The following is a 12730-nucleotide window of genomic DNA, read 5'->3' as shown; positions in this document are numbered from 1 at the left end:
AATGTCTAACTGCAGCAGTCCCTAAAAAGACTTTGTACATGGCATTTTTTGGCTCTCAACCTGTTCTTTCTCACTTCATAGTCTTCGGTAGTTGTGCTTATACGCACACTCCGAATGACAAGATAGGAAAGCTCACCCCTCGAGCTGATCTCTTGATCTTTGTAGATTATTCTTTTGAAGCGAAAGCCTACCGTTCGACTCTCAAACAAATAAGGTGATTGTTAGTCTTTGATAATCGTCCTTATACACACTCCAAATGACAAGATAGGAAAGCTTTGTTAGCGATATCATTTCCTGGACAGCAGTATCGCAGCAGGCAGTATGGACAATGCAGCGCAATGCCATGTCAGCAGTCACAGCCACATCAACAGTCGGACCAGTCAGCAGTCGCAGCCACGTCTGCAATGGACCAATTGCCACGTGGCACAGTAGCAATCGGACAGTTTTATGCAGTTGGCTGCATTATATACAACCGACCTGATTCGGCTATTTTTTTGTGGTATTTCCTCTGCTATATATAGCAGTGCTATATATATAGCAGTCCTGTCCAGCATTTGGACACTTACATCTGACAGAGACAGCCTGCTGGTGACTGACAGCATGCGGGCTAACAGAGATCAAGGTCCTCAAGGCGGAGACATACGCAAATATTCTCTTTGCACCCCTGTATATTTCTACAATCCTATACGGCATTCTACACTGCAGATTTTCTGTGTTTCACTGTCTCCTCTCGCTCTCTTCTTTCTATGTTCACTCTCAGTCTTGGTCCCATGCTTCCGCATCGCTGCACTCTGACATGGTATCAAAGCATTGAAGACAGACTGACTGATTGAAGAACCTACCTGAAGAGGAGATTTCAACGCGACACAAGGCTGCGTTTCCAGCATTCGAGGGCGAGCAAGAGGGCTGCGCATCGGATCAAGGCTGAAGCGAGCGTGGGCGTGTGGGAAAGGAGTCCAGTTGGTGAATTTGTTGCAGGTTGTTGCTGTTTGAAGGAGAGGAAGGCTGTGTTTTAGGCCTTCCACTGCAGATTTTACCTTTTCATCACCTCCGGCGGCTGAAGAAGGTTTGGGAAGTGGAGGAAAGGGCCCTAACAGGCTACGTTTTCACAATCCGAGGGGGCTGCTTTTGCGTTTGTGCAGGCATTGCAGGTGAACATGTCTACCGAGACTGACTTGGAGTTCCAGGCGATCATGGACAGGAAGGTGCGTGTCCTACCGGCTCTTCCATCATATCAAAAGCTTGATGGTGACAATTACCGTCTGGCACATGATGATGTTGGCCATTCTGAAGTCTTATGATTTGGTGGAGCTTGTGATGGAGGAGATTAACAGGCCCTCGATGAGAGATGAGTCCAAACTCTCTTGCAATGCTCATGCGGAGTTGACCAAGGCCCAGTCTCATTGGAACAAACTGAATGCCAAGATTCGTTCTTTTTTTCTCTCTTGTACTACAGTCATGATAGCTCACATCGAGCACTTGACGGTGGCTCGAGAGATATAGCTGGAGCTCAACCAGATGTATAACCAGATGACCCTGATGAAGAGGGTTTCTTTGGAGGTGCAGATGCGGACCTTGTCCGTAAATAAGTCTTCTTCACTTCAAGAACACATCAACAAGATTCGACAGCTTCACATGCAGGTTCAAAATGCGGGGAAGCCGATTTCCTCCGAAGATATGGCTATCATTTTATTGTCCCAGTTGCCACCACAATTCGGTACCTTTTATTCCGCTCTTATTGCATCAGGGCGAGAGTCGACTCTTCGATGGGAAGAGCTATTTCCTATGGTCTTGGACCAAGAGGAACAATTGAAGCGACAGAATGCTTCCAAATCAGAGGCATTGATTGGTCAAGCCTCTCAGAACAAGGGGAAAGACCAAAAGGAGGAGGAGGAGGACAACAAATCCAAGGACGACAAGGAGAAGGAATCGACCTGCCATATTTGTGGTAAGACCGGTCATTGGAAGAAGAATTGCCCCGACAAAGACAAAAAGGATACCAAGAAGAGGGACCCGAAGGATTCTGGAGCGGTGGCTGCACCCTCATCAACTACTTTTCTACACTTAGCGGTCATTGAGGACCCTACACCGAAAACTTCTGATGCTGCAATGACAGCTCCCTAGGCTCGAGAGTGGATCGTGGATAGTGGTGCCTCACGGCACATGACTCCTCCTGTTGGTGTTGCCCACTTGCGACCTTCGCGTAGGAGAATTCTCATTGGAGACAGCTCTTTTGTGTCTATTGCTGCGCGGGGTGAGATGCAACTGATTCCAGATGGATGTGGTAGTACCCACACTTCTGAGGTGTTGCATGTGCTACGCTTGGGGTATCATTTGCTTTCGGTCCATAAGATTTGTTCCCTTGGTCTCTTGGTGGAGTTTGACAGTGATGTTGTTCGAGTTCTTGATCGTGGATCGAGGAAGGTTCTCTCTTCAAGGTATAAGGAGAACGGCATTTACAAATTGAAGTCTTCTTCAACTCTTACCTCTCTTCTTCTTACCTCTCAGGCACAGTCCGAGCTCTAGCAATGCTCGGTTTGGCCCCCTGAACTACAAGTACCTTTGGAAGGCGTCACAAGGATTGTTTGTCCAAGGTTTGCCTCCTGCATTCATGGAAAACTACATCGGGATGCGATTCCCAACAAAGCTTCAAGGCGGTCTACTTCACCTATGAAGCTTGTATCTATGGATCTTTATGGCCCGATAAGGACCGAGTCCTTGAAGGGAAGCTTGTCCTTCATGTCACTTGTAGATGACTATAGCAAGATGACATGGGCCTATTTCTTGATGTTGAAGTCAGAGGCTTTCTAACACTTCAAGGATTGGCTTCACCCGGCCGAAGACTAAAGACCTTGCGCTCAGACAAGGGTGGTGAATTTGTATATAATGAGTTTGCTCGTTTTTGTGCAGATAGGGGCATTCACCAGGAGTTTTCTAACACCAACACTCCTCAAGAGAATGGCAAATAGGTTTGCTCGTTTTTGTGCAGATAGGGGCATTCACCAGGAGTTTGCTAACACCAACACTCCTCAAGAGAATGGCGTTTTGGAGCGGAAGAACTGAAGTGTGATCGAGATGGCAAGCATCAACAGACACCTCAGTTTTTATGGGCCGAGGCAGTGGCTACTGCAATCCACATCCTCAATCGATCTCCCACTTCGGTCGTTGACAAGATGACACCTTTTGAGACTTACTTTGAAACTCAGCCTAATGTCTCTTATTTCACGATCTTTGGGGGTGTGACGCCTATGTGCACATCCTGAAGATGCAGCATGACAAGTTTGAGGCAGCTTCCCGACAACAGGTTTTTATTGGCTGCAGCTCCTAGTCCCAAGGTTATCGTTTGTTTGATCCCATCAAGCGGGATGTCTACACGAGCCAAGATGTGTGGTTTGTGGAAGTTCCGACCTCAGAGGGGGGTGAGGAGCACCCCGTCCTTGGAGATCCAGGGGAGAGTTGGCCTCCCGAGACAGTTCCTTTGGAGCCAAAGCCTCTTGATGGAGATTCTTCTTCTAATTCAAAGTCTTCCCTTCCACTGGCCACCCAAAGGAGCTTCCGCCGGTGGATGTACCCGAGTCTTCAGCAAATGGAGAGCGACAAGGAGAGATCTGGCCTCCTACTCGTTGGGCCCGTGACACACTCCAAGATTCAGGGATCAAGGGGGTCCCTAAGGAGTGGGAACCGCAGGATGGACCACGGAGGTCACAGAGGAACCAAGCACATTCTAGAAGCTTGTTTGCTCTAATTATTGTTTGATGATCCGTGTTATGCAGGATCAAGAGCCCACTTCAGTGAAGGAGGCTTTACATTTTGACCATTGGCGAAAGGCTATGGAAGCCAAGTTGGAGGCTACTGAGAAGAATGGCACTTGGTACCTTGTGCCTCGTCCCTCTCACAAGGTGATTGGCGTCAAGTGGGTCTTCAAGACCAAGTACCTTAGCAATGGTTCTTTGGACAAGCACAAGGCCCACCTTGTTGCTAAAGGTTTTGCTCAGCGACCAAGCATTGACTTCCATGATACTTTTGCCCCCACTGCTCGTATGGCGACTATTCGAGTTGTTCTTGCCTTGGCTAGCCATAGGAGATGGCTTGTCTATCAATTGGATGTGAAGTCAACATTTCTCAATGGTGACTTGAAGGAGGAGATCTATGAGGAGCAACCTCCTAGCTTTGGATCCTCGGATGGGAAAGTTTACAGGTTGAAGAAAGCTTGTATGACCTCAAACAGGCTCTGTGTGCATGGAATGAGAAGATTAACTCGTTTCTTCAGTCAAAGTCGAGATATCGGTGCTCCACAGCCAATCCGCAGCTTTATGTGCACACTTCTAAGGCTGGTCGTGTGTTGTTTGTGTTGTATGTTGATGATTTGATTCTTACAGGTGACCATGCACAGAAAGTCCAAGAGACCAAGACAACTTTACATCAAACGTTCGAGATGACGGATTTGGGGCTTCTTCATTTCTTCTTGGGTCACGAGATTTATCAGTCTCAAAGGGGGATTTTCATCTCTCAGTAGAAATACATTCAAGAGCTCTTGGTGACTTTTGAGATGGAGACTTATCGGTTGTTGGACCATTTCTACTCCTATGGATCCAAACTGGAAGGCCACTTCACACACAGCTTTTCCCTTGACGGATGCTTCCCGCTATCGTCAACTGATTGGCTCCTTGATTTGGCTACTCAACACTCGTATTGATCTTTGTTTTGCTATGGCTCTTTTGGCAGGGTTCATGAGTGAACCCCAACAGGTGCATTGGCAAGCTGGCCTGAGGATTCTTTGGTATTTGAGGGGGACCTCTAACTTAGAGATTTCTTATCCAACAGGTACAGGTGCTTCAAATCTTGTTCTTGCGCGTTGGAGCGACTCGAATTGGGCTAGCGATGTGGACCACCAGCGGTCCACTACAGGCTATTGTTTTACCTTGGGTACAGGTGTTATCTCATGGAGTAGCAAGAAGCAACCCACGGTAGCCCTTTCTTCTACTGAGGCGGAGTATCGGGCCACGTCTTCCACTACATGTGAGGTTGTGTGGCTTTGGAGATTGTTGGAGGAGCTTGGCTACCCCCAGATTCGTCCTACCCTTTTGCGGTGCGACAATGAGAGTTGCATTGTCTTGGTACAAATCCTATATTCCATGCCCGGACGAAGCACATTGAGATCTAGTATCACTTCATTCCAGAGAAGCTTCTGGATGGGACCATGAATGTGGAGTACTGCAAGACGGAGACGAAGGATAATCTTGCAAATTTATTCATGAAGGCGCTTTCCCAGGCTCTTCTTCAGAGACATGCCAGATCCCTCAGTCTTTTGACCTGTGCAAGATCTAAAAGGGGGTGTTAGGGATATCATTCCATGGACAACAGTATTGCAACAAGCAGTACGGACAGTGCAGCACAATGCCACGTCAGCAATCGGACCAGTCAGCAATTGCAGCCATGTCTGCACTCAGACCAATTGCCACGTGGTACAACAGCAGTCGGACAGTTTTATGCAATCGGCTGCATTAAATGCAACCGACCTGATTTGGCTATTTTTTCGTGGTATTTCCTCTGCTATTTATAGCAATCTTGTCTAGCACTTGGACACCTACATCTAACAAAGATAGCCTACTGGTGACTGACAACGCGCGGGTTGACAAAGATTGAGGTCCTCAAGGCGGAGACATACGCAGATATTCTCTCTACACCCGTGTATATTTCTGCATTCCTATACAGCATTCTACATTGCAGATTTTCTACATTTCACACTCTCTCTCTCTCTCTCTCTCTCTCTCTCTCTCTCTCTATGTTCACTCTCTCTAAGTCTTGGTCCCACACTTCCATATCAATGCACTCTGACAAGCTCACCCCTCAAGCTGATCTCTTGATCTTTATGGACTATTCTTTCAAAGCAAAAGCCCACCGTTTGTTCAATTCTCAAATGAACAAGGTGATCATTAAGAGGAATGTTGTCTTTGATAAGAGGGACATTGTGTAGTCTTCTACACCGGACTCTGCATCCTCACGTCTACTCACATCACATGAGATCGTGCCTTCTAAGCCGGGTCTACTACCTGCTCTTGACCTTCCTACAAACACTTCAACTCCCCGACCCCTTTCGCAGGACCCATTATCTAGCTAGTACCAACATAACATGCGAGATTCGCGGAACTTCCACTGGATTCCACTCCAGAGAGCCCTAGAAGGTCTACTTGACTTGTCCCTCAGGCTTCATATGCATCATTGTTTATAGTTGATTACATAGGATGGACGAGTTTTTACGGACTCGTGGTTACCAATCTATCCCCTATGATCCAAATATATATGTGCACACCACTTGCGCAAGGGTCAGCTATATCGTGTTGTATGTTGATGATATACTCCTCATTGGCAATTCTGTCGCCATAGCAGAAATCAAAGCAGAGCTTTGCGCTACATTCAAGATGACTGAGTTAGGTTTGTTATCTTATATCTTGGGAATGAAGATTGTTCAATCCAAGGAAAGTATCTTTCTACCACAACAAAAGTACGCCCTACAACTGGTGGAATAGTATTGCACTAATCAAACACGACTCGTAGCCACGCCTCTTGATCCCATTGTCCATCTACATAAGGATGCCTCGAGTCGGCCTTTTGATGCTCACACCTATCGTTCTATTGTAAGGAAACTACTTTGATTGATACATATTAGGCCAAATCTTGCATATTCAGATAGTTTGCTTAGTCACTATTTTAATGCATCTAGAATATCTCATTGGATTACTTGTATTCATGTATTAAGATACTTAAGGTGTACCTATAATTATAAACTAACTTATGGTCATGGTTCATGCATATAGGAGTACATTGATTCTGTCTAGACGGGAGATCCTGACAACTGGCATTCCCATGGCAACTACCTTTATACCTTGAGAACAACACTCATCTCTTGGGTTACCCCTAAGCAAGAGAGTTGCGGCTTCCTCGACCAAGGCAACAATTCGGACTCTTTTCAATGATACTACTGAGGCTATTTATTTAAGGAGCTTGCTAGTTGCACTTCAATTTCTTTGAAATATGCATCTGTGCACATTTATCCATTTTTAGTCACCCTTGGAGTGATCAACTCTGGATCCACCATACTCATAGCATTGTACATGGCAATCTCTAAAGATAGTTTTTTTTTCCCCTATGCTTGCATGCTGGCTTTGCTCGACTTGCTTGTTCCCACGTCATCTTGCTTGTCTCTCCACATGTTCTTTATATAATTGGCACACATCCACCCTTAGATAATCCCTAAGCACTTATCCTAGTAGTGTGTGGGATTGTTTTACATGTTTTTACTAAGGTAATGGGGTTATCCATCCTTATTTCCCGTACTTCGAGGGACAGTGACTCAATGGGACAAACATTGATTTAAACCCTCACTTAATGTTAAATCTTGTGACAGCTTAAAACACAAATCTTTTTTTTTTTAAGAAAAATCAAAAATTTAAGAAAATCCATTGTTGATTCCATCCACCTTTGCAAGACTTGGCATGTCCTTGGCAACTGACGAGCATCCTTAGTTCAATACCTTGGCCTCTCTGGGGTAATAAATTAGGCTCCCTTGGTAAGATAACCATCACCGCTATAGTCTTGATAGGTCACTCGGCAACCAACGCATTCCCTTTGCTCCAAGCCCTAGCTGTTGTCGGGATGGAACGTCTTGGGATTTAAAAACATAAACAAAAGGACTTCTTTCTCATGGCTCGGTTTTGGTTCCCAAACACACTTAATTAATGAAAAAACCTAATAATTTTAAAAAGAAACGCAATCCTAGAAAGTTATTGTGTCCCACATACCAAACCCTAATTTGGGTCCCCCAATCTTTCTATAAATAGACATGCAACTCACTACTCTTTCTCAATCTCGTCCTTGCAGGTGTTAAGAGCCATATCTCTACTATCCACAACCCCTTCACAGAGGACATCATAGTCAGATCTTTCCCTTGCTATATGCTATCATCTAGCACTTGATTTCAACCTTCATCTCCACCTAAGAACTATCGCCTGGTACCCTAGAATTGTCGCCTACTGTCAGAACCCAACATTTACTATTGGTGTCATCATCTGGAGCTATTGCGATGAGTCAAACACTATCCCCATCATCTAGTTCCTACATTTATTGAGTTTCTCTCTCCTTCGGCTATCACCTATACTTCTTGCACAATCGTCTACTATTTTCACGTGTCACCCAAATTTTCTCTCTCCTCAAGTACCTACATTTTTAGCCTCTCTCTCCCCTCACTGCCCATCTGCATCAAATCCAACCTCTGTAGATGTGTTTCCTGTTGTTTGACACACAAAGGCTGCCTTGCTATGTTTCAGGATTCATTCTAGAGTACGACATACTCTCCAGCTCACAATCTCTACCTTGATCCCAAAGATACAAGAGTTTGAGGTCCAGTGTTCACTATATAATGTGTTTGTTGCATGAGCATTGTATATTCAGTAGTCATTCACTTCATTATTCATTATGTTCACTGTCTCTAAGTTACCCTAACCCTAGCTATGTTCTGTGTTTTTCAGCTTGTGCTTTATCATACGGTTGGTTTTATGTATTCTGCATTTAGAGCATTTCTTCACACGTGATACCACCCTAAGCTCCATTCAGTTGCGTCTACATCAGTTTTGGTGGTACTACTGCACTCAGAATCTGTCCACAAGAGTCAATGATTGTTGGACATCTTTAGTCCTTGGGCATCACATTTATATCATCTTCTTCACTCATTTGCATTCAGCATTCATTCATTCTTCAGATTCCACTTCTTCCCTCTTTTTGTGTTTTAGCGTTTCATTTGAGGAGTTGTGGTTTAGTAATACATTGTTGATTCCAGTCTTGTTGTTTATCTCACCACATTTTCTCATCTGTCTTTTGTCTTTGAGAGAGAGTGACAGGGTTGGGGTATTCCTTTTGGTATGAGAGCATACCCAAAAGTCTTCTTGGACCCATGCTGCACCTGACCATGAGTACTTTGCTGCACTGTATGATGGTACAGTGATTAGAACCTGAATTGCTGTTGTTCATGAAGTCTACAAGTGGTGCGCACTGCTCTTTGCAGTTTTTGAAGCTATATACAATGAAATCAGGCTGGAATTGAATGGAAGTTCAAGCATCCTTCCTCATGCTTAAAATTGGCTGAAGGACATGCATGTGTTTATGTGTGCTGTGTGCATGTGTGTGTGTGAGTAAGAGCCTGATTACGAAAAACCATCCTTCACACAAGTGAGTATAGACTTGCTTGAGATTTAGAGACTTTGACAAACAGAGGTTTTGATATTTGCCTGTATCAGCTTGTGGCAAACTGCCTGAAACTTGGAGCTGTGATAAGAATCAAAGAACAACCTTGAGAACAAAACATTCCAGCACATTGATCCTTGGTCTAGAGGTGATACTGTATTGAAAGCATATTCCAAATTTTGCTGTCGAGAACCTGGCAAGCTGTGCTCTTCTTCAGAGAAAACTTTCCTGAGATCAGAAGCGGTTTGCTGAGGTAGGTCTTCAGTTCGAGCCTGAAGTTTCAAGTCTAAGGACCCGCTACCAGACTTTGTCTCAAGTAAAGTCTTCTTTAAATCTCCATCACTGGAGCACCGAGAAACAAATACATTTCCCCTTGATGATCCCAACTTGGCTAGCTTTTTCATGAATTTTTGCCTTCTGGAAAGAGCTATCTCAGGCTTGACTGGTATTCCTTTATCGTTATTCGCATGATTTTGTGTGCTTGAAGAGCAGGCTTGAAAAGCTGGATATGCCTTGTCGAGTAGCAGGCAATACTCATGGAACTCTCCTTTTTGAGCAATATACCAATCTTCTGCACTGCTATTCCACCTACAAGCAGCTCGTAGAATGTGACACCAGGTTTCTTTTTCCCATCCTGTTTCTGCATATATCAAGCAAATGGAGCTCCCCGCAAAAAGCTTTTGATCCCTACTTTCCAATTTTATGGGATACTTTTTGGCCCTTCATACAAGAAATAATTAAAAAGTAATTAGAACTTGTGAACTGTTATTCAAGCAAACAACATTAATTTCAGCATTCTACAAGGTACCATTTTGTAGAAGCTTCCTTTCCTCCTGAAACAGTAACAACGCTGCATCCTGTCATATCTATATGTTCTTCAGACCCATCATCAGCAATAAGAGTGAGCATTTGATCTTCGAGTGTAGCATGCCGTCGGGTAGGAGATATTTCCTGAGAATCGTCAAAACTAAAATTCTTCCTCTTATAGTCTTTGGTTTGCTTTTCTTTTGGAGGCAAAACTTTGGTATGACTGTTTCCACATAAAGATGGAGGTGCTGCAGCTACCCACAGATCACCCTTCAACAAAAAGCCTCTTCGTTGGTGATTAATCGTTAGGCATCTAAGTATGTATGCCACTAAATAGCATAATTTAATGCATTGTCGTATCTATCATGCGATGGTCTATACATTTATAAAACTGCTCTTAAATGTGTTTGCTTATTACGATGACCATTTCTAAGTTGAGAAGCATTGTGACTTGGCTCATTGTCTACTGATTAAAAAACATGTGCCAGACAGCAGGACCTGAGCATGATTCAGGCATGAAAGATTTCAAAGGTAGTATTAACGTGTTTTCTGCTTTCTGTTGGGCCTTCACACCCATGTGAACTGCTAATAACCTACATAGACAGAAGCAAACAAGGGCAAAATCTCGTACAATCTGCCACCTGCCACAATCACGAACCAGAAAATCTACCATCTTCAACAAAGGGACACAATGGTTCACAATTGTGCGTTCGGATGCCAGCCAACTCTTCAATTGCAAGTTCAATTCTCATTAATATCTTCAAATGCAAGCCATCTTCAAAAATGAGATACGATGGTTTACAAAAGTGCATTCGAATGCCAGCCAACTCCTCAAATGCAAAGTTCGAGTCTCGTCGAGTAGAGTGCATATGCGTTTCAACTTGACAAACCGGTACTTCCGTTACTGAATTCTCCGTAATAACCTTCAAAAGGAATTGGAAAGCAAGCCGATGCTTCTTTCCTGCCTCCCTATGTATTGCAGACGAAGGAGAACGGCAAAACAAGGGGGAAGGAGAAAGAGCCTTACCTTAAGGAAGATGTGAGATGTGACGGAAGGCCCGGCATCAAGGGACGAGAGGGAAGAAGACCGCGAGCTGGAGAGAGAGCGGGGGTGCAGCAGGCGCTGGACCAGCAGAAAGGCCGCGCAGATTTGGACTAGCGCAAGCGAGACGACGCCCCCGAGGAAGGCGATCAGCAGAGGAAGGAACATCGTCTTCTTCTTGGTCGTCGTTCTCCCGTTCCTCCTCCTCCTCCTTCTCTTCTTCTTCTTCTTCTGGTTCTGGTTCCTCCTCCTCCTCCCCCTCCTTCTTCTTCTTCTTCTTCTTCTTCTTCGTCTTCCCCCTCGTCAAGAAGGAGTATGTGAGATGGCGACTCTGATGTCCAGAGAACACGAACGAATGTCTTCGTTCATTTTCTGATTTCGGAGTGTAGACAATGGCCCCGAATTCTCCACAAAATATAACCCTCATCAGACTTTAGAAGCTTGCCAACTATGCACTCTTAAGTGCCAATGCTCTCCTTGCGAATTTCCCTGAGTGCCATGAATTCAGGGGTAACGTGGCTTTTGCAAAGTATTCCCCGTAGACTGAATTTCCATTTCCCACAAGTACAAGCTACTCAAAAACATTTGCGTCCTTGGTCCGCTAGCCCTCGTAGAATCCAAAATGTTTCTTCCACTTTCTTCATGTGTACTTTAGTGATATTAAACCAAGGTATAATCCCTTTGTCTAGTGGAGAAAATTGAAATATGTTAGTCTTGGAAAAACCACTAGGAAAAGATTAAACACTTTGTTTAGTAAACGAACATTCAATCTCAAAATAAGTATCTGCTTTATTTATAGTAGCATTTACTTATAGTAAGTCCTAGCTCTTTTTCTTAACTATCTATTGCAAAGAAATTAAGTTTTACAGACTAATCATACTTTTACTACTCTTATTACCGGAAGGTTTTGCACGGGGAGGGGCACATGCCACCCATGCAATGCTACCCATACGCACACCTACCCGCCCAATCCACACGTATGCCCCCACCCAATCTCGACACGAAGTGCCTAGAACATCATTTTGTCCAAAGCACATTGTTTGTTGTGTGAAAAGCATTTAGTTTAGTTTATTTTTTAAGGGGAAAGGGAAGCAACTGTGGGATAGCTGCAAAAACAAAGCCTTGCAAGCTTCATAACAATGATGCCAACCATCCAATCGAGCATGCTAACTATATATATTGATATTTTATTTTATATTTGGTCTCCTCTCCTCTTATTGTGCCATATAGGCTCGAGAGCAATATCCTTGGTCTAGAAATACCCATCTTAACCTTTTGTTAACATATTTTTTAAAAAAAATTACACAAATAGATTTGAAAATACATTAAACAATATTCCTGGTTACATCATATATCCCAAAATTACCTTAAAGAGTTTACCCCTTCTTGTCTCTAGCTTTTAACTATGTAATTTCCCAAAACCACAAGTGTTTACATGCGATATCCTCCCATGTAAGGTCTATCCTAAGGCTTCCAAAAACAAGTTTCAATCTGGCTTCCCAAATGCAAGTAATACACCTTAGACTATGGCATGTCAAACTACCCTCCATGTTATTGTTCTCATGGAACACTAGTACATGGGACTTTAGGAGATTTTGCTCATCTCCTTCCAAGTGTAAATGTGTTACTGTTTCCTACCAT

General features: G+C 44.0%; 1 protein-coding gene across 1 annotated transcript in view; it reads right to left on the bottom strand.

Annotated features, from left to right (window-relative positions):
* Positions 1–11640, bottom strand: part of LOC148010443 (uncharacterized) — a 115440-nt gene extending 103800 nt beyond the window's left edge. Inside the window, exons 1-3 of the mRNA XM_087671542.1 lie at positions 11075–11640; positions 10049–10317; positions 9285–9960 (exon numbers count right to left, since the gene is read on the bottom strand). Coding sequence (XP_087527668.1) covers positions 9285–9960; positions 10049–10317; positions 11075–11257 — 1128 coding nt within the window. The 5' untranslated portion in view covers positions 11258–11640. The remainder of the gene's footprint in view (positions 1–9284; positions 9961–10048; positions 10318–11074) is intronic.
* Between the last annotated feature and the right edge of the window lie 1090 nt (positions 11641–12730).

This window comes from Lygodium microphyllum, chromosome 29 (assembly GCF_053477565.2).
Source record: "Lygodium microphyllum isolate KBCC chromosome 29, Lygodium_microphyllum_v1.1.10, whole genome shotgun sequence".
Lineage (NCBI taxonomy): Eukaryota > Viridiplantae > Streptophyta > Polypodiopsida > Schizaeales > Lygodiaceae > Lygodium > Lygodium microphyllum.
The sequence above is the reverse complement of the archived record's forward strand: the minus strand, read 5'-3'. Positions and strand labels throughout refer to the sequence as shown.